General features: G+C 49.8%; 1 protein-coding gene across 1 annotated transcript; it reads right to left on the reverse strand.

Moving 5' to 3' along the window:
- Positions 1 to 7823: 7823 nt before the first annotated feature.
- On the reverse strand, positions 7824 to 20890 carry GPR83 (G protein-coupled receptor 83). The gene is made up of 4 exons (XM_002708629.5): positions 20127 to 20890; positions 16079 to 16204; positions 13029 to 13162; positions 7824 to 10561 (listed from the first exon to the last, which is right to left on the reverse strand). Exons 1-4 carry the CDS (start codon positions 20508 to 20510, stop codon positions 9937 to 9939), a joined length of 1269 nt encoding a protein of 422 aa, XP_002708675.1. The 5' UTR covers positions 20511 to 20890; the 3' UTR covers positions 7824 to 9936.
- Between the last annotated feature and the right edge of the window lie 695 nt (positions 20891 to 21585).

Genomic DNA, 21585 nt, shown 5'->3' on the forward strand with positions numbered 1-21585 from the left:
GACGCGAAGGGCGTGGAGACCGCGGAGCGCGCGAAGCCAAGCCGCGCAGATGAGAGAGGCGCGGGCTGAAGCGGCTCAGAGCCGGCGAGGCGCCGAGAAGCAGCCTCGGGGCGGAGCCCGCCGGTGGGGCGAGGCGCCGGGAAGCTGCGCGGAGCCGTGAAGCTGCCGGCAGGGCGAGGCGCTGGGAAGCTGCAGGGATAAGAGAAATAGAAGTTTAGAAGTAAAGTGAAAGAAATAGGAATGCTGGAAGATAGAAGTGGAATGGGAGAAATAGGAATGCCCGGAGATAGAGAAATAGAGAAGTAAGGCCTCCCCACAGCATGGCAATGAGAGAGCTTGGATTCGGTCTGCCTGATTAAGGCGGTAAGCACCAGCAAGCAGCTCGACCAGAGTATGAGCTGCAGGTCACCGAAGATAGGCACGAACCAACACTAATAAGTCTCCCCCACAATACGGCAATGAGAAAGCTTGGATTCGGTCTGCCTGATTAAGGCGGTAAGCGCCAGCAGGCGGCTCGACCAGAGTGTGAGCCGCAGGTCACCGAACACAGGCACGCATCAGCGCCTAAAAACCTCCTCACAACATGGCGAAGAGAGGACCCGGATTCGGTTTGCCTGATTGATAGGACTTTTAAGAACCTGTGGCAACTCTAGCAAGCAGAGCAGAGTGTGTGCCACGGGGCACCGAAGACAGGCGCGTATCAACGCCAAAAATAAAAAGAAAGGGGGATCTGTGGGGAGCAATCCGGACTAGACTGAGTTACTGGAATTAAGACTTATTCTATGCATCTGCTCTCCCACAATGTGGCGCTGGGAGAGAAGTAAACAGCTTCTACACAGCTGCCTCCAGTTCAACCAATAAACTGTAGGACTTGCTCCTGATTGGAGGAGAGCAGCGTACTCAGCATGTGGGCAGCCGAGTTGGGATTGGCGGAGGAGGACTATAAAGGAGGAGAGAGACGGCATGCACCAAGGAACATCTAAGGGGAACATCTAGCTGAAGGAACACCTGTGCAGCCCCCAGAAAGCCGGCCGGTGGTGTGCCACTCCCCTGCGGAAGTGGGGAATGTGGCCAGGGGGAACTGCCCTTCCACGGAGGTGGAAGGGATAGTAGCCAACCCGGGAAGAACCAGCAGCAAACCCGGGGAGGGCCGAGCAGACGAAAGAACAGCGCAGAGTCCTGTGTCGTTCCTCCACGAAGAGGGGGAGCGACATAATGGTGCCGTGACTCGGATATGAAGCCTAGGCAGGGCTTAGTGTCGTTCCTCCACGAAGAGGGGGAGCGACAGTTCATCAACAGTCAAGACAAGGACTGTTCAAAATCATCGCATCATAAAGTGTCAATTGCAATCCTATAGATTACCTTTTAGGTGTTCTATTAACTACAACAGATCAGAGAGAACATATAGTATTAGTCTTTTTGGGACTTGCAAATCAAAGCTACAATGATGTTTCACCTTACCCCCGTAAGAATGGCTCTCGTACAGAAATCAACAAACAACAAGTGCTGGCAAGGGTGTGGGGAAAAGGGTACCCTAAACCACTGTTGGTGGGAATGTAAACTGGTGCAGCCACTATGGAAGACAATGTGGAGATACCTCAGAAACCTGAATATAGACCTGCCTTATGATCCAGTCATCCCAGCCCTGGGAATTTACCCAAGGGAAATAGAATCAGCATAGGAAAGAGTCATCTTACCCCCCATGTTCATTGCAGCTCTATTTATAATGCCTAGGATATGGGATCAACCCAGATGTCCATCAACTGAAGACATAAAGAAATTATGGCACTTACTTGGCTGTATTGCTTCTTCTGCTTGTAAAACATTTAAACCTCATCCCATAATGTTCCTGAAGCTCTTGTAATCTTTCTCTGATACCCTGTAATAAGTTGCCTTGAAATTTAAACTAGCTGGAATGCCTTCAGTTTTCTACAATAAAGAACACTGGCTAATAAAGAACTTGTTCCACAAATGGAGGCAGAATCTAGACTTGCAAGGAAACAAGAATCTGGAATTAGTTATTTCATAGGATTGGAAGGCAGGGGCCAGTGTTGTGGCATGGCGAGTGGGCTGCCACCTGCAATGCCAGCATCCCATGTTGAGTGCGAGTTCTTGTCCCAGCTGTTCCGCTTCTGATCCAGCTCCCTGCTAGTGGCTTGAGAAACACAGCAGAGGATGGGCTAGGTGCTTGGGCCCCTGACACTGACTTGAAAGACCTGGAGGAAGCTTCTGGCTTTGCCCTGGCCATTGTAACCACTGAGGAGTGGACCTGTGGATGGATCTCTCTTTGTCTCTTCCTCTCTCTGTAACTCTTTCAAATAGATAAATAAATCTTTAAAACAAAAAAAGGAAGAGAAGGCAGTGAGGATGGGATGGGCACTGTAGGATGGCACACAGGTACTCCATAGCATGCAGTGGCCAAGCAATTACCATTTTACCTTCCCACTAATCATAGGAACTTGATAAAGGAGGGTCACGTGATAAAGGAATTTTTGGCTTCTGTCCCACTCCTAATGGGTCCCTGAGTTTATTCTGGAGTTAGTTCCTAAGTGTAGCATTGAAGTACTTAAAGATTGGCAGAACCTACACATGAGAACACTTAAGTGTTATCAAGCAGAAGCCCTTAAGGCTCCTCTTCCCAGTGAAAATTAGTAAAGCAAGAGCAACATCACATCCCTGGAGGAACCAGAGCTGGTGCCAACACTAACTCCTTGAAAGGTGTGAAGTGATCCCTCTTTGAGCCATTAAACTCACTGTTGGCCTCTACCTAAAGCAGATGGGACTACTTAGCAGGCATGCATCAGTGTGGCAATCAGGAGAGCATCTGGAATCTCAGCAGAAGGGCAGAAAAGGAGAAGATAATGGCGCAATGCCAGAAAACAAAATAATGGCTTCCCAAAGATGTTCCTATTCCCATGCCTAGCGCCTGTGAATATGTTCAAAGAGCTGAGTTTAAACATGGAATTAAAGTTGCTTATCAGCTCACTTTAAGCTGGTGGGCCCAATGTAATCACAAGTGCTCTGCAGAGTGGAGGGAATGGCACAGAAGAAAGAGAGGGGCCAACACTGTGGCAGAAAGGGTAAAAGACACCGCCTGTGATGCCAGCATCCCATATAGGCACTGGTTCAGGACCCAGCTGCTCCACTGCCAATCCAGCTCCCTGCTAATGCACCTTAGAAAGCAGCAGAGAATGGCCCAAGTTCTTGGGCCCCTGCACCCATGTGGCAGACCTGGAAGAAGCTCCTGGCTTCCACCTGGCCCAGCGCTAGTTGTTGTGGTCATTTGAGGAGCAAACTAACTGACAGAAGATCTCAGTCTCTCCCTCTCTCTTTCAGATAAATAAAATAAGTCCTTTAAAAAAAAAAGTCAGAGGGAGCAACTATGGAGGACGCTCAAAGAGATTTTGGGCTCCTGTCTTTGAAGCTGGCAGAAGGGGGCCAAGGACCAGGGACTATTGGTGGCCTCCAGAGGTGGGTCCTTCTCAGATTATTTATTAAGATTTTATTTAAACTGTAACAAGTATACAGGTATTAATTGTTTAGGAAATCACCTAGTGCCTCAACATAAAAATAAAACATTTTATCTTTGGGAAAACAAAGAGACAATGCACTGTGCTGATGTCTTTTCATTCCAAGAAATCTGTGTCAGACTTATCTACCTACAGAATTATAAGATCAATTTGTGTTGTTTGAACCACTACATCTATAGTAATTGGTTATGGCAGCAAAATAAAACCAATACAAATGCCTTCACGATTCTGAGAAAAGTATTTCCAACTGATTAGTCTGTATTCAGACATACTGCTAATTGAGTGTAAGTGTAAAGATACATTCAGACAGTCAAGATCTCAAAGAAGTGAGGCCTGATATACCTTTTCTGGAAAACTGCTGGAGGATGAGGTCTTCCAAAACAAAAGAAGAAACCAGAAAAGTGGAAGTCAGGTGTCTGGGGAACTGACCTGGATCCAACCATGGAGAGCACAATAGGGACAGCCAGGAGAACAGGTGTTCTGCAGGTGCAGACAGCACAAGCCCAGCCAAGACAGCTCAGGCAGTTAGGAGTTCTCAGTGGGTGTGGCTGGGGGCTGGCAGAGCACTGGATGTGTGTGCCCATATCACAAAGGGGTTTCAACTATTTTGAAAAATTGTGTTAGAGTTTGTGATAGTGATATAGAAGACTGAGCAAACAGGCATGTTGTAACACTAGGAAAAACAGGGTTATTTTCAAAAGGAAATATAATTTTCATATCCTGGTTGTCTCAACAGTGAGTTCTATTTGCCTCTTAATAATACGAATACAGACATAAGTTGATGAGAAGGGTGCAGGAAAGAAAACAGAAGGCCTGGGTTGCTACAACTCCATCTCCATTGGTTTACTCTTTGTGTGTTTATAGACTGGACACAAATGTGGATGCATCACAATCCTTGGTTGATGGCACATCCTTGACATTGGCTCATGTATGACCTGCTTTTAGTCATCCAGTTAGTTGATTCTTTTTCAATCATATATACCCCTATGAACCCATGGCCTCAAACAAAAGCTAACCCTTGGACAATGCTCTATCTCTAACCCTATGGCCCCCACATCACCACCCCCATACCAGTCCAGACTCCTTCTCCACTGCATGAAAGAACTAACACCCTGTGTTTGTGATCCTTTTGCCCTCGTCATCTTTAAACTGAGCATCTTAAATTCATAAACAACCTGAAGCAAGGTCCCTACTAGACTAAAGTCAAGAGAGGAAGAGGAGCAGTTACAACCCAGAACTTTGTCCCATGATGCAGCAAACAGCCTGTTTCCTGCAAGAGAACTTACAAACCCTCACAAAGCAGACGTGAGTCCAGGGTTTTTTCACATTAAATACATTAGGTTTGTTTCCCTTTTTTCAAGATGTACCCATCATTACAGGTTTTTTCCCCCCTCCCCTTACTCCTTAAAATTGAAGGAGAACTGAGGAATATAGAAGTGAGATGCTAAGAACCAGGGTCTACGGCACTGGGAAGCTGACCACATGTATCTACCATCTTCAGGCTGCTCTCTGAGACAAGGATGGCTCCCCAAAGGATGCTGTAAGACTCCCAGTATTCCCAGATTCCTCAGACACCCTGGAAGGGCTCCCAGCCACACAGAGGCCCTGGTGATGCATCTCAAGCTGGCAGCATGGAAGTATTAGCTGTGTTCTGCCTGTGCTGCCTGAATACTTCCAGCCAAGCTGGCGAGGAGATGGCTCTTTGCCCTGGCAACCTGCCCTGGTCAGCCAAGCAGGCACCAACAGCATGGGCATCACTTGGGAACTTGCTTGGAAGATGATTCTAATCAGAATTAAGTGCACCATGATCCTGACCCTACCAGAGCCAGGATCCATACACTACTGAGCTGCAAGGGGTCTTGGGGCTCACCTAGTCAATTTCCCAGAATATGCAACTCAAACACTAGTTGTCAGGATGGTTAACAGGTTTACTCTCCCCACAAAAAAAAAAATCATGTCATAATCAAGAAAATTTAGAGAACACTGGAATAATATATTTCTTCTACATACCTTCTCAGAACCTAATCTCCAAGATTCGGCATCTTCAGCTGTTCAGAGGTTTAGCTACTGAGGTTTGCTGAATCCCAGTTTTCTCAGCTACAGTAATAATGGCCACTGTGGAGGATCACTGTGAGGGAAAGTGAGCTCAGGAGCCCCTAGCACTGCACATGGAAAACATTAACAAATCTCATTCCCTTCCCTGCACCTTGCATTTGCTTTCAATTTTTCCTCCAGGCTCAGCAAATTACCTCTATTTACAACAGTCTGTGAAATTGTTTAAAATAGGTTTCTTGGGCTCTGAATGGCATCAAGGTAATTATGTATGCAAGGAAGGCTCCCACCCCACTTACCTGGCTGGATCTTGGGACCCCGGGCCCAGTGGAGCAGGAACCAGGTAAATCCAGGGAAGGCAGTGCCCAGTGCAGGGCAAGACAGGGGCTCTCAAGCCACAGGTGATGGCTTCACCTCATCCTGACTCAGCACACTGAGCTCAGGTGCGGATTCAATCACAGGCGAAGGGCTTGGCAGCCGGCTCAGTGAGAGACACTACATGAAGAGCCAGAGGTTTCCTCTCTTTGTACTCGACTTCCCACATGTGAAATCCTGGTGTTAGGCTGGTCAAGCCACTATGGAAGTCAGTCTGGAGATTCCTCAGAAACCTGAAGATAACCCTACCATTCAACCCAGCCATCCCACTCCTTGAAATTTACCCAAAGGAATTTAAATTGGCAAACAAAAAAGCGGTCTGCACCCTAATGTTTATTGCAGCACAATTCACAATAGCTAAGACTTGGAACCAACCTAAATGCCCATCAACGGTAGACTGGATAAAGAAATTATGGGACATGTACTCTTTAGAATACTATACCACAGTAAAAAACAATGAAATCCAGTCATTTGCAACAAAATGGAGGAATCTGGAACACATCATGCTGAGTGAAGTAAGCCAGTCACAAAGGGACAAATATCATATGTTCTCCCTGATCGGTGACAACTGACTGAACACCAAAAAGGAAACCTGTTGAAGTGAAATGGACACTATGAGAAACGGTGACTTGATCAGCATATCCCTGACTGTTAATGAACAACTTAATACATTATCCCTCTTAGTATTTTTTTTGTCTGTTCTACTTAATATGACTGGTTTAATTCTGTAATTATCACACAGTTATTCTTAAGTGTTGAAAATTAACTGAAAAGTGATCACTGTTAAATATAAGAGTGGGAATGAGAGAGGGAAGAGATGTACAATTTGGGACATGCTCAAGCTGACTTACCTCAAACGGTAGAGTTAGAAACATACCAGTGGATTCCAATTCAATCCCATCAAGGTGGCATGTACCAATGCCATCTCACTAGTCCCAGTGATCAATTTCTCTTCACAATTGATCATAATGAAAGGACTAAGAGTCAAAGGGATCACGTAAACAAGTCTAGTGCCTGCTAATACTAACCGATAGAATAAATAAAGGGGAGAGTGATCCAACATGGGAAGCGAGATACACAGCAGACTCATAGAATGGTGGATGTCCTAAACAACACTCTGGCCTCAGAATCAGCCCTAAAGGCATTCGGATCTGGCTGAAAAGCCCATGAGAGTATTTCAGGCATGGAAAGCCATGACACTCTGGGGGAAAAAAAATGACCTAAATGAAAGATCTCTGTGAGATCCCAGTGGAAAGAACAAGTCTTCAAAGAAGGAGGTACTTTTCTCTGAAGGGAGGAGAGAACTTCCACTTTGACTATGACCTTGTCTAAATAAGATAAGAGTCAGTGAACTCAAAAGGCTTCCATAGCCTTGGAAACTCATGACTGGAGCATAGGGAGATTACTGATGCCATAAACAGGAGTGTCAATTTGTTAAGTCAACAACAGGAGTCACTGTGCACTTACTCCTCATGTAGGATCTCTGTCCTTAATGTGTTGTACATTGAGATTTAATGCTATAACCAGTACTCAAACAGTATTTTTCACTTTGTGTTTCTATGTGGGTGCAAACTGTTGAAATCTTTACTTAATGTATACTAAACTGATCTTATATTTATAAAGAAAATTGAAAATGAATCTTGATATGAATGGAAGGGGAGAGAGAGTGGGAAAGGTGAGGGTTGCGGGTGGGAGGGAAGTCATAGTGGGGGAGAAGCCAATGTAATCCATAAGCTGTACTTTGGAAATCTATATTCATTAAATAAAAGTTAAAAAAAAAAAACAATTCCTGGTGTTAGGCTACATCCCCTCCATGCTCCCTCAGTCAAATCCACGTGAATACTGACAAAATCACAAGTCCCAGAGGCACAGCCAGAAAGATATTTTATTGAGACTGGAACAATTCACAAGAAAGCACTCTTTACAGCACAATAGAAAAACTCAAGTTTTACCAATTTCACATTCACAGTTAGAAAGCACTTTGCACTCTGCAGCACACAGCCAACATGGGAAAGGGAGCAGACAGGGTGCTGATAGGCGAGCCAAACCAAGAGGGTTCTGTGCCTTGGCAGTGTCTCCGGATACCCTCAGAGCAGGGTAAAGGAAGCTTTCCCCCTGAATCCCAGAGCAAGACACCTGGTGTCCCTCTGCCTGTTCCCATCGTGTCCACAGAATCTCTATGGCTGTATAGCAATGGAACTATTAGCTACTTCTTGACACCACGGAGACAATGACTACAGGCACAAGCACAGGGCCCATCTGGCCTGAAAACCCCACTGGGGGACCCCAATGGCCTTAGAAGGTATCTTTTGCCCCACCAAAAGTCACTTTTTAAACATGTCAGTAAAAGATCTTTTTAAATGTTGCATCCTAAACTTTTTCAAACATCCTTATTACACAGACCCCCATGGTTCATTATAGGGAGGCAGATGATGTAGCCAAGTTCAGTTTTAATTAACAACCAAGAGATCTAAATGAATCTCAGACAAACTCCTTCTCTTCCAAATCTGTTTCCCATTCACCTCCATATCCATGCTTTGCTTTCATGATCTGGCTGGGAGGAGCCCTAAAACCAGTATGACAGCAGCTATTGCATGGGGCTGGGGAGTGAAGCTCCACTCTGCCTGATACATCTCCCTTCTGGGTGACACATGAGTCAACCAAGACCAGATGGGAGGTAATGAAAACGTTCAATCTCTGGAATAGGAGCTGGAGACAGATCCTCCCCCGGCCTCTTCCCAACTTCCTCTACCTCATAGCTGCAGTGGGTTCCATGGATGACAGGTCTGTCTGCCCAATCTGGAGCTGGGTTAAGGGCAAGTGTGCCCTGCAAAGGAATAAGGTGCCTCAAGGGTCCCATAGGTTGTTGTGACAGGTGAATTGCCTTGATGATATTCACAGCAAATCTTCTTTCAAAAACTGGTGAGAGAAAATATTCAGACAATGCAGAAAAATGGCCTGTCTAGACAGCTTGGCAGATGAGTTGTCTAAGCACTATTTTCTCCGGTGTGTTGGAAAGCCTGTCCCTTTGCCTGCTGTGAAAACAGAGCAATGTTCCACCACCTCTTGTTTCTGTGGACTAGCAGGGAAGGAGGACTTATACCTCCTGCTGCGTCTCCTTTCCTGGCTCACCCCAGCAGCTACCGTCTAGGAGAGAAAGGTGAGCCAGGACCTGCTCAAGAGGGGGCCAGTTCTGCCAGTGCGGCGAGTCTTCCCCTTAGGTTCCTCTCTCATCTCTTCTTTAACCCTTGGGAGAAAGCTCAGACTCTGCTGTGCATGTTTCTTGCTGATCCATAGAGTTTACACGGAAAAGCATAGTTAGAATCACACAAACACACACACACACGTATGCACAAGGAAAGATCAGCAAGTAAATTCCCAGCATGTGAACAGAGGTTGTCATAAGTTAATACTGGGGTGCCTTTTATTTCCTCCTTTGTGCTTCTTTTCTGAGCTTTTCAAAGTGGTAAATCTTTCTCTTTGCTTTAAGGAACCCAAGCTAGTCCTTTCTTGCCACAGAGAGGGCCAGGCCAGTGACGATGTGGTCCAAAGACTTCACAAAGCAAGACATAAAAGCCTCCATGCTAGCGCTTCCCTGGCCTGGTGCACCTGTTTCCAGCAGGGCGCTGTGCAGCCAGGGCAGCCACCCCAAAGCGTGACTCCGGTTTCCCTTAGGGATGCTCTGTGATAGGAAGGGTTGCACGGCAGTTCACTCAGCTCCCACCAGGGCTGAAGTTGCTGCCTTTGGTTCTCTGGCTCAGGGGCCCCGGGTACTATGCCTGTTAGACAGGAATTTATAAATACACATGTGGTTGACAGCTGTCTTTTTCTTTTCACATCCAGCAGGAACTGAAGCCTGGGCAATTTCCTAGGCACTTAAGAGTCCTACAGCTGCTGCGAGCACTTGACTGGAGCATTGTTAAGATAGTGTGAGGAAACAGGCTCTTCCTAGCCCTCCCCAGCCTCTTCCCAACTTCCTCTAACTCATTGCCACAATGGGTTCCACAGATGACAGGTCTGTCTTCCCAGACTGCAGCTGAGATGAGGGCAAGAGGTTATGGGCCAGTGGAGCCCTCCGGCCATTGCTCTTGTCCATCCAGGCCACCCGGGAGGAAGGGACCGGGGAGGGCGGCCTGTCCTCCTGAGGCTTGGGCAACCTTTGGCACATGCTCAGTAATGCCTTGAGCTCCACTCTGAAATTCTCATTCAGCCAGCAGTAAATGAACGGATTGTAGCAGGTGCTGCTCATGGCAAACCAGTGGAAGGCAAAGTAGAGGGCATTATTGGTGCGGATGACCTTGCTGGAGAGGAGGAGGACGTAGCAGTTGAGGGGGAACCAGCAGAGGGCAAAGAGGACCACTACCAGCACCAGCATCTTGATAGTGGTCTTCTTCTTGCGCCGCAGGGCGAGGTACTGCTCTGTGGTCACGTCACCAATGGTGTTGCACAGCCACAGCTTCTTGGCTACGCGAGCGTAGGCCACGGAGATGATGAGGAGGGGTAGGATGTAAAGCAGGATGAAGGTGGCCAGATCCAGGTACTTCCAGAAGAGGTCGGCTGGCTCGGGGAAGTCGGGCAGGCATAAGGAGCGCACCACATCCTCGCTGGGGGCAGAAGTCGAGAGTGACAGAGAGGCGGGATCAGTACCAAAAGGCTCCATCCCGAGAAGCACCAGCCTCTCTCTCTGCCACACCCCTCTACATCAGTCACTGACGCCACCTTTGATGCAGGGGCCTAATTATCTGTTATATTTCTGCTCCCTTGCTATGCTGGGGGTTCTATAAGGGTAAAGAATCCACCTGAGGCCGGCGCCGCGGCTCACTAGGCTAATCCTCCGCCTTGCGGCACCGGCACACCAGGTTCTAGTCCCGGTCGGGGCGCCGGATTCTGTCCCGGTTGCCCCTCTTCCAGGCCAGCTCTGCTGTGGCCAGGGAGTGCAGTGGAGGATGGCCCAAGTGCTTGGGCCCTGCACCCCATGGGAGACCAGGATAAGTACCTGGCTCCTGGCTTTGGATCAGCGCGGTGCGCCGGCCGCAGCTCGCCGGCCGCGGCGGCCATTGGAGGGTGAACCAACAGCAAAAGGAAGACCTTTCTCTCTGTCTCTCTCTCTCTCACTGTCCACTCTGCCTGTCAAAAAAATAAATAAATAAAAATTAAAAAAAAAAAGAATCCACCTGAATCTCTCTGCACCTTTTCCCCTTGCACTATGCCTAGTCTGTGTGAGACCCAGTCGATCTTAGGATAGCTATGTGGCTTTCTGCTCTTGCTATACAATGTTGCTTCAAAACGTTCATGGAAAATGGAATTCACATGCAAGGGTATTTTCATGCAAAAAGTTTTGAAACCCATGCACAACTGCTTCATTATGCATTTCCCACAGACTTCTTCAAGAGCTCCTCATATGTGGTGGAGGCCATCAACAACAAAATAAAAACCCCATTTTCTTTTTATTGCACAAAATAAAGTCCTGTGAGTATGCAGGGAGATGAAGACTGAGTGTTGGGGGCTCTGGGTGTATGATTTATTTGAATATTCTAGAATTTGAGGATGGGGCTTAATAAATTAATGGAAATCAGCCTTCAGGGCTTGTTCCTCTTTTTAATTTTTTAAAATTTATTCACTTATTTTCATCTTATTTGAAAGGCACAGAGATAGATCTTCCATCTGTTGGTTCACTCCGCAAGTATCCCCAACAGCCAGGCCAGAGCCAGGAGCCAGGAACTCAATCCCGCATGGCTGGCAGGGACCCACGCATCTGAGTCATCACCTACTGCCTCCAGGGTGATCTTGAGCAGGAAGCTGGGATTGGAAGCGGAACCCAAGCACTTCCAAGCAGGATGCAGGCACCCCAAGCAGCGTTTTACCCACTATGCCAATCACTGCTTCCAGCTTGTTCTTGCTCTGCTTCTGTCACAAGTATGTGTGTGTGTTTCAGGTGGGCAGCACATGGCTACTGTCACAACACTCGCAGCACCCTGCCTGGATCCCCTCTGATCCTTCTCCCAGCACCTAGCGCCTGCCTGCGCAGTGAAAACAGCTGGCACCTGCAATCATCTGGCCCCTAATAATGACCCTTCACACAGACACACTAAGACCCTTCACACAGACACACCAAGAGCCAGAAGAGCGAGGGGTTTTGTTGACCCCAGGAAAGGCTGGAATCAATGACTAACACATGGAATAATAGCAAAGCCCAGCTCCCTTGCTTCAAGGTGGGGCAAATTCTGCATTTCTATCCTGCTCCCCACCCCCTGTGGCACAGGTGCAGCTTCCCCTGAAATCAGTAACTTCCCTGGTCTCTCCCCTTCCCGTCCTCCCTCCTTCTCCCTGACTCCCTTGCCCACTTCCCCTAGGTAGTTCTGCATCAATCAATCATTTGCATGTGTACTTCACTTTGTCTCAGAACCCATTTCTAAGGAACTTCATCTGAAGCAACAGCTGTAAAATGATAAAAGTCACTCTAAGATCATCCATCCATCCATCAAGTACTGATGGTTTGTGTTGTAGTGACAGTCATCTAAGACTTGGGATCATCAAGGCAGCAAACTCAGAAAGGGGCCTCCTCTTCCCAGACTGATGGGCTGGCAGAGAGATCATTTCTGGTGAACTTGCAAATCTGTAAAACCCGAATGTTTGCAATAGAAAATCTCTCTCTGGAGAGCACAGGACAAAGAAAGCGGAATGAGGGGTGGGAGAGGTAGCAGAGGCTGCGTCCAACATACACAGGCAGGCACATTTGTTTCTAAATTGCATGAGGAATTTAGACCCTGCTCATTTTAAACAAGGCTTTGATAATTCTGATATCAGTTTGCAGGTGGACACGCCCCCTGGTGACAGAAGCTGAGAAACTATCGCCTTGTCCTTGCACACCATCCACAGGGAGAATCAGAAAAGCGAGACTGCAGAAAAACGTGAAGAACAGCCATGGTCCCAAAGCCAGAGAAGCTGGGAGAGGGGCAGGGGACAGCTCGGGGAGGGGCTGCTCGTTACTCTGAGATGTGGATCCAGAGCCCATTCAGATCGCCCTTTGTGGAGCCCTCCCTCCCCCTGCTTCCTGCTAATTCATCTCACCTGTATTTGAAGGTAAATAATTTCTGGCAGATAGCGTGTGGGAGTGAAAAGAAGGTGGCCATGGTCCAGATGACGGTGATGGAGATGACCCCCTTTGTGATCGAGATCCGGGGTTTTAATGGATGCATAATAACCTGGAAAGCAAGCATACACAGATCAGTGTGCTGAAGAAGTTTTGAAGCAAATAAGAACTCTGATGGTGCCACTCACTTGTCATGTAGAGCAGGTGCTATTTATAAAGCCAGGCACCCCTTACCCTCATGATTGGGCTGTATCAGGTGGCTGGGGGTGAGAGAAGGGGTGGAAAGAGGGTGTCATCTGAATTCAGAGACTCCTGGCAGGTCAATGCCTCTGGCTGGTCATACCCAGGCAGCACCAGGGTGCAGGGAGAGGTGGGGAGGCGTCAGAGAGATCAGTTTGCCAGGCACCTACAGCAAAGCTCACAAAGGAGCAAGCCATGTGCAGCCTCTAGTTCCTGGGCCTCTGCTCCCAGCTTCCCAGGATTCTAGAACCCCTAGGTGAGGAAGCACTCAGAGGGTGTGAGGCTGACAGACAGAGGAGACTCCCGTTACTCATGGAAAGCTGCACTGACACCCGTGGGGGAGCTCGGAACACCACTTGTGAGAGTGCTACAAAAACGCACTGGGGCCCACCTCTCTGTCGCCTATCGTAAAGCCAGGCTTCAGGCTGCAGTGCATCTTGGAATTGATATCACATGTCAATCAATTCTACAAGGTCTAAACAAAGACCTCGGAATTTGCAAGCATCCTCATTTTTAAGACGGCAATGATTTTTTCCCCCACTTTATGTGAAAGGCAGAGAAACTGACAGAGATCTCCCACCCACTGATTCACTCCTCAAACGCTCGCAACAGCTGGGGCTGGACCAGGGTGAAGTCAGAAACCTGGAGCTCAATCTAGGTCTCCCATATGGGTGGCTGGAACCTAAGTATTTGAACCATCATTTGCTGCCTCCCGGGGTGTGCATTAGCAGGAAGCTGCGTAGGAAACAGAGAAACTGAGAGTGGCATCATAACTGTCCTAAGAACTGTTATCTCTTAGAGAAGGCATTTTCGGATATGTGAGCACAGGGTCATGGGGAGAGGGGTCATAACACCACCTCTGCCTTAGGGTGCCATCCCAGAACACACTGGACTTTCTACAGTGCTGTGTCCTGGGGATTTTTTTTCCTCCCCATTTTTTCAGCCATATGGGAGGAAGTGATGAGGATTCAGGAGCTGCCCAGCACTTCTCCTTTCTGGAAGAATTTGCCATCTCTGCCCCTCACAACCCTCCATGTTTGGGTTGCTGAAGTGGGAGGCAGCCTGGGGCAGAGGCTTGAAACAGGGAGCTCTGTGACAAAGGCCATGTTTGGGTGTATAGCACAGCCATGTATGTGGTCAGCATGAGCAAGACCTCACCCCTAGTCCCCAAGTCAACTGTCAGTTGGCTGTGCTCAGTGGGCAAGGGACAGTAAGCACAGGTCACCTGAAGGTAATACAAAGCCCTTCTAGTTGAATTAAGGGAGTGAGTTAAGAAAAAGCAGGAGGGACTGGCATTGTGGCAAAGCAGGTAAAGTCGCTGACTGTGACACTGACATCCCACATGGACACTGGTTCAAGTCCTGGCTACTCCACTTCTGATCCAGCTCCCTGCTATAATGTACCTGGGAAAGCAGCAGAGGATGACCCAAGTCCTTGGGCCACTGCACTCATGTGGGAGACCTGGAAGAAGCTCCTGGCTTCAGCCTGGTCTGGCCTCAGCCATTGCAGCCATTGCAGCCATTTGGGGAGTGAACCAGCACATGGAAGATCCCTCTCTCTCTCCCTCTCTTCTGTGTGTGTGTGTGTGTGTGTGTGTGTGTCCTTTTCTCTCTCTGTAACTCTGCCTTTCAAATAAATAAATCTTTTTTTAAAAATGAAAAAGGTAGGAAAGATTCATATGCAAACTTCTCACTTTGCGCTAAAGCATCTTCAAGATACACAAAGAGTTAATTCCTACAAAATAGAAGCATTTCAGAGATAAAGATACTCCCCAGTCCGGCTCATCAGTTTCTTATCGGATGCATGAAACGCCTCAGAAATATCCGTATCACACTGTCATCCAGACACTGCTCAATGATGGCAGGTGACAAGAAACTCATTACCTCCCAGGCAGGTGTGCCAACCACCAGACACTCCCGCCAGCAAAGCCCTCCTCATATTGCAGGGCATCCTTGAATCTGCACTTGGAAACCTCCCAGCCCTTGGTCCAGCAGCACCTTCACATGCCACGCAGAATCATTGCTGTCTCTCTTTGTCCTGGTGGGCGTCACGACACTGGCCTGGTAGGTTCCTTTGAGTCTTCTCAGAGCAGGGTGGTCTGAGGATCAGAGGGCTGGCTTGGAGCCAGCCAGACCTCAGTTCTATTTCTGGTTTCATCACTCACAACCACATGACCTTGGAAAAGCTATATGTGCACTTTTCTGAGCTTTGATGGCCGAGTCAGTGTATGGCTAAACATGCAACACAGGCTCACTGAACTAGGATGTGCCAGGCCTCGTCCCAACACACCCTTCGGGTCCCCCTGGGCTCCCTCCAACACATCTCCCATGTGCTTCTGAAGAGGCTCAAGAGTGAGCAGGGACTTCCTGGCCCGGGGTGCCACTGTGCCTCCCCAGCCAGCAGCTCCTCTGCCTGGACACCCTGGGCTGCTCCCCTCCAACATTCAGCTCTCCAGAGCTGAATCATGGCCTGCTCTCCTTTCATCCACGGTCTTCCAGGTTTGCTTTTCTGCCCCCTCCCCCAACCCCCACCAACAAGCTCATTAACCTATGAGATCGAAAATGCCAAATCGTGAAGGTTCACTGGAACAGCAAGTTGGAAACAGCTTTTGGCAACAACAGCAACAAAGGATTTAGTATCCCTAAGCCAAGTCCTCACATTAACTAATAAGAAAAACAAACACACTCATTGAAAACCAGGGTGAAACCCTGTCCCCAGGAGTCCCCCAGGGTCCCAGGAAACAAAGCAAGGTTTGAGAGGCCTGTGTGCTGGGCAGAGGCACCCTTACCTGGTGGCGGTCCACAGCAATGGCCGTGAGCGTCAGTGCTGAGACATGCAGGGAGCAGTACTGGGCGAAGCGGCTGACGTGGCACATGCCCTTCCCGAACACCCACGTGCTGTTCACGAAGCGGACCTGGAGACGAGCCCACCAGAGGTCAGGAGCCAGACTCTGCCCATGACACCCACCCCTGCCATGCCCCCACCTCGGGAGCCCCCTCCCAGTTGCCCTGCTTCTCCGGACTTTCTAACCATGTGATTCCCCCAGCACAACTGATGCTTGTTCACTCAATTAAAAAACAACCCTGATGGTGCTTCTAGGCCATTAGGTGCCACGAGAGCTGGGAAGGACTTGGGCTTTGGAATAAGACTTCCAACCTCCCTCTCTCATACTTTCTTACTCTGCCACCTGGGACAACATATGTAACCTTTCTGAACCTTGTTCTCATTTTCAAAAAACAAAGGCTTCAAAATTTCTACCTTAAAGTAAGACCAAATTTTTTTTAAGTCTATAAAAGGAGGAACCCCATATCTGGCAGCTTGCTAGCTGGCTGTCATTAGAAATAAATAGTAACTAGTTTTTATGTGTAGTAATAACATTCATTTCTGGCCCATCCAAGTTCAGTCCAGTGGGAGAGACATGTCTGAAAAGTTACTCTGTGTGTGGGCGGTGCTGGCAAATTTTGGCTAAGCTGGCCTTGCAACTCATTATCTGGGCAGGGGGCCCAGGAGCCTGGAGAGGTGTGGGTGGGGAAATGGGGCTCTAGGAGCAGGCCCGGTCCTCCTCCCACATTTTCGACTCAATTAGTACTTGAGCAGCTCCTCTGAGTAATGTATGTGCCCAAGAGAGATGAAACATCGATTCTGAAGCAGGCACTTCCAGTCTGGGCAGAGGAGGGCGGAACTAACTGCAATGCAAGACAGAAAGCCATCAGTGCCCTACAGAGGCCCAGACAAAGGGCTAGGAGCCCACCAAATAGAGGTGGGGGTGGGCAGAGAGAGAAGGATGACAGGGAGAAATGGAGCAAAGCAGCCCAACAGAAACACGGGTAGTCCAGTGATTTCCAGCAGAGTTTTTGTCATTTAGGGCCGTCCCCTTGAGCAAAGCACTCACTCATGCCTCTGAACTTCACTTTCCTTATCTGTAAAATGGGGCCAACCCTTTCGACAGGTAACACATGTGGAGTAGGTGCAGCAGTGCCTCACAGCAAGTCCTTCACGCTGCAAACGGCCACTATGACAACGTGAGGCGGGTGAGGTGCACATGCGGGGACGACAACAAAGGCATGGGCACTGCATCAGACACCCTGGGAGCTGTCTGAGGCATCCGGCGTGGGTCGATTTGGCTGGAATGTATGGCTAAGAGTCCAGACAAGTGCAGCCAGATCACGAGACAAGGACAGCAGGCCGTGGGCTTCACTGTCTTTTGGGACAGGCACGGAGGAGCCGCTTCAGGCTTTGGAGCAGTCCCAGAACAAGACGGCTCTACTCCTCCTGCTTCTCACCTCCTGCAGTTCTGCTGCTGTCCAGTTTTCAAATCCATTCCCTCTTCTTCAGTCCCAAGGCCATGGCCCTATTACAGCTTCTTCCCAGCATTCCCCGTTCTCCTATCTGTCCCATTCTTCTATCTGTAATTTAGAGAGCACACTGCTGGGTGGATTTCTTGTTAGCCAAAAATTGGATTTTTGTTACCTTCCTGCTCAGAATCATCATGGCTCTCAGAACTGAGCCTGTTAGCATCAAGGCCCCTTTGCGATGTGGCTCCAGCCCTCCTTGGCTTCTCCCTCTCTCGCCCACTCCTCCACCGTGCTTCTCATCTCTGTTCCTCCAGCAACACGAAGCCACACAACGTTCTCTCAGCCCACTGGTCACTCTGTCTGCACTGACCTGGGAAATCTCTTCTCACCCAGGTCCCATTGAAAAGTCAATGTGAAGTCTCCTTTGACCTTCTCATGGGACTGCGAATCATTCAGAATGAAAGATTCTCTCTTCCAGGACCCACTACATTCTCTGTATGTCTGAACCAGGGAACTGTCTATAAGCGCTTTTCTCTCAATGGTCAGAACCGGGCTGTAGTGTATAAAGTGCATAGGAAGGGGGATCAGGGAGAAAGGACACTGTCACCACCAGCCAAGGGCAGGATGCCTTGTTCAGTTGGGGAGTCTGTGCTGAGCCAGCTGAGGGGCTGGAAGACCCTCCCTGCAACCTTCTCCCTCCCCCTGGCTGCAAGTGCCTGTATGCTCTAGTAGGAATTTGGGTTGGGGCAAGGTCCATGGGCCAGGTTCAAGGCCAGGCTGCTCTGGTTTATCCTGGGTGCATAGCTGGGTTCCCAGGACCGTCCTCTCTCTTGCAGGAGAATCCCTGGGGCAGAGGTTGCCAGCTCTCAGTTGAAGTCTAGCTTAAGACCCACGTCCAACCCACCCCCTGCGTGTCTGCTAAGGACCTGGCCCTGCCTCCTGGTCTGGGCAACAGCACAAAGGCCATGCCCTGGGGCCTTGCAGATGCCATCAGGGTGGCCCAGCTCAGCCCCAGCATCCCACATGCTCAGCTCAGGACCCGAGGGAGGAGGCAAGAGGCCCCAGAGATGTTGCTTTCTTGTGCTTCAAGACAACAGAGGGGCAGTATTGGGAGGTCCCTTTGACCTTGGTTAGTGCCTAGAGGATCTCAGTTGGCCATCAATGGATTAGATGCATCCTGGCAGGAAAGCAAGACAAGTCCATGGTCTGGAGTAGTGGAAGATAAACACTGTCCCAGGGTGCTTCCAGACTCCCAGACCTCTGAAGGTGAGCTAGGGGATGCAATTCTTATCCTGGCTCTGCCAAGGTGACCTTGGACAAGGATTTGAGCCTTTTTGTGTTTAGTTTCCTCTTCTGCAAAATACAACTATTCTCCTAAGTGAGGGCAAGAGAAAGCCCATACCTCTACCACATAAGGTGTGGAAGCACATTCACACAGGTGGATGGAATGGCGGGCTCATCCTCTTCTAGTTGCCTGCCAGTCATTTCTAGTTGTATGTGTGTCTGTGTGTGTGTGTCTGTGTGTGCGCCAGAGAGGGATAAACAGCTACTGCTTTGATAATAACTCAAATAACAATAAAGTTACCCTGTAAACTCCTTATCTGGGAGGTTTGTCTTGTTTTCCATGTAGCTCATGCTACAAACACATGCAGTGTGACTGTCATTCTGATTGCTCAGTCAAAGCCCTCACGGTCCCAAATTGTCCTTTAGAATCGCACTGTCTGGCCATAGACAGCACCAGCAATGCTGGGCAGCCAGACCTTGGGAAGGAAGCCATCAGCCCATGTCCACCTCCTCTCCATTCTCCCTGCAACACAGCCGCATACACAGTCTCATTGTCAAATCTCAGGAGGGAAATAAAATTCCAATAAGTAGCCCAGGAAAATGTGCTGTTAACAATTCACAACTGCTTTGAGCCTCCAGTTGTGGCACAAAGCAGCTTCCTATGGTGGGGGTAGGCATTTCTGGGGTGGGGGGGTGACTTAAAAACCTCAGCTGATGATTAGGGAGCGTGATTAGGGAGCAAGCCCACACTCGGTGAGATGAAATGGGAAATCATCTACTTGAATGATTGATCCAGTGCCACCAGCCTCAGAAGCTGAGGCTTGGAAGGCGATGGAGAGAAGGGAGGGAGGAGACGGGGGAGTGAATGCAAAAGAGAAAGGGGGGAAAGGGAGAGAGTATCGAAAACCAAACCCACAGACACTGGCAAGGAGAAAACAGATAAGAGGTGAGCCGGATTAAACAGACACAGAGACTGAAGAGGACAAAGGCAAAGAGAGGCAAAAGGGAGACAGCAAGCCTTGAGAGAGGCAGAGACGAACAGAAAGACTAAGAGAAACCGAGGAGGAGAGAGTTGAGAACCTAGAAATGAGAGGGAGAGGGGAGAGACTGAGAAGTGTGAAGACAGGCAGAGGAGACAGGGAGATGAGAAGGAAGAAAAATAGGGGTCCGTGAGGGAGCCCCACAGGGAGACACGGAGGATGGGGTGTCGGGGGGTGGGGAGTGGGCGCAAAGGGGCAGCCGGCCCCGGACCCTCACCAGAGTGAAGGGGGTGTTGAGCAGCGTGATGAGGATGTCGGCGACCGCCAGGTTGACGATGAAGAGGCTGGTGGCCGAATGCATCCGCTGGTTCTTGAAGATGACATGGCACACCAGCACGTTGCCGAAGAGCGAGAAGATGATGATGAAGGAGTACGCCACGATGAGCAGGGCTTTCACCGTGGGGTTCTGGGACTCGGCCCCGTAGCGCCTCCGGCCCACAAAGTTCTGCCAGTCCGAGAACGAGTAGTTGTTCCAGAAGAAGTGTGAGGCGTTGGGCACGGCCAGGGCCGCCTCCAGGCTCTGCTGGTCTGCCCGGCCCTCGGGGCGCTCGGTGGCCCGCACCGAGGAGAAGAGGAAGAGCAGCAAGAAGTAAGGGACCATGGTGCGGGGAACCCTGCTCGCCGATCGCGAGCTAGCGGCTGGCAATGTGGCGGGGCGCTGCGCGGAGCAGAGCGCGCGCGGCTGTCCCGGGAGAGCAGGGAGCCCTGCACCGCGCAGCGCGGCGCGCAGCAGACCCAGTGGGCGCGCGCGGGGCGATTTCGGCACTTTTCCGTCTCGGCTCCCACCAGGCTGCGAGCGAGCGCCTCTGCCCAATGGGCTGCGCGGCGGCGACCGTGACGCTTGGGCTCTGACAAGCCTCGCTCCCCGCAGCGTGGCCAGCGGCGCGGCGGGGGCTCCCGCGCCGGCCAGCTCCCTCGGCGCGGGCTCCTCCCCTAACGCACAGCCCAGGGCCCCCGTGGTTCTACTTAGCGTCCTACAGAGGGAGCAGGCGGCAGGTGCAAGCCTCCCCAGGAGATGAGCGGGCTGGTGGGGAGGTCCCACGGCGGCGGTGCCCGGGTCTCCTTGTTCAAGGACAAGAATGAATTGCCTGTGTCACTAGCTGAGGTTTAGCCTTGGCGCGGGGTCGGCACTGAAGTGGCTCACAGAACAAAACAATGACACGGAGACCCCTGAGTTTTGGCAGCCACCTCCTCCCGCCCCTCCTTCAAACACCTGGATTTCAGGTGTGCTGAGGAGGTTATTAAAGGCTTACTGTGTCTCTAACAGCCCCGGGAATGCAACACGAGGGGCTTTGCTTGGCACAGAAACTCTCCACAGCCCTTCTGACGGATCAGAGTCCACGGAAGTAAGGGGCTTCGCTGCGTGTCTGCTTCTTGGGCCGTTTTGGAAGTTGTCTCTGTCAGGGATATTATGGTATTCGTCCCCCCTCCTTCTCCAGCTCACCGTTCTTCGCTCCCACTGTGCGGGCTGTCCCTGCCAGCCACCCACTGCCTGACCTTGTGGTTATGGAACCAGGGGCTAATCCCGGCTTTGTCACTTGCTAGCTGTGAAATCTTGCGCAGGTTTTTTTGACGTCCCTGGTGTTGGTTAAGGGTTTTTCTTTTCTTATTTGTGGGGTCTACCCCTGTGTATAAGTCCCATCACAATGAGCTCTGGCACAAGAGACGCAGTAATT

This window comes from Oryctolagus cuniculus, chromosome 1 (assembly GCF_051225735.1).
Source record: "Oryctolagus cuniculus isolate XC-2025 breed Fujian yellow rabbit chromosome 1, ASM5122573v1, whole genome shotgun sequence".
In the NCBI taxonomy this organism is placed as follows: domain Eukaryota; kingdom Metazoa; phylum Chordata; class Mammalia; order Lagomorpha; family Leporidae; genus Oryctolagus; species Oryctolagus cuniculus.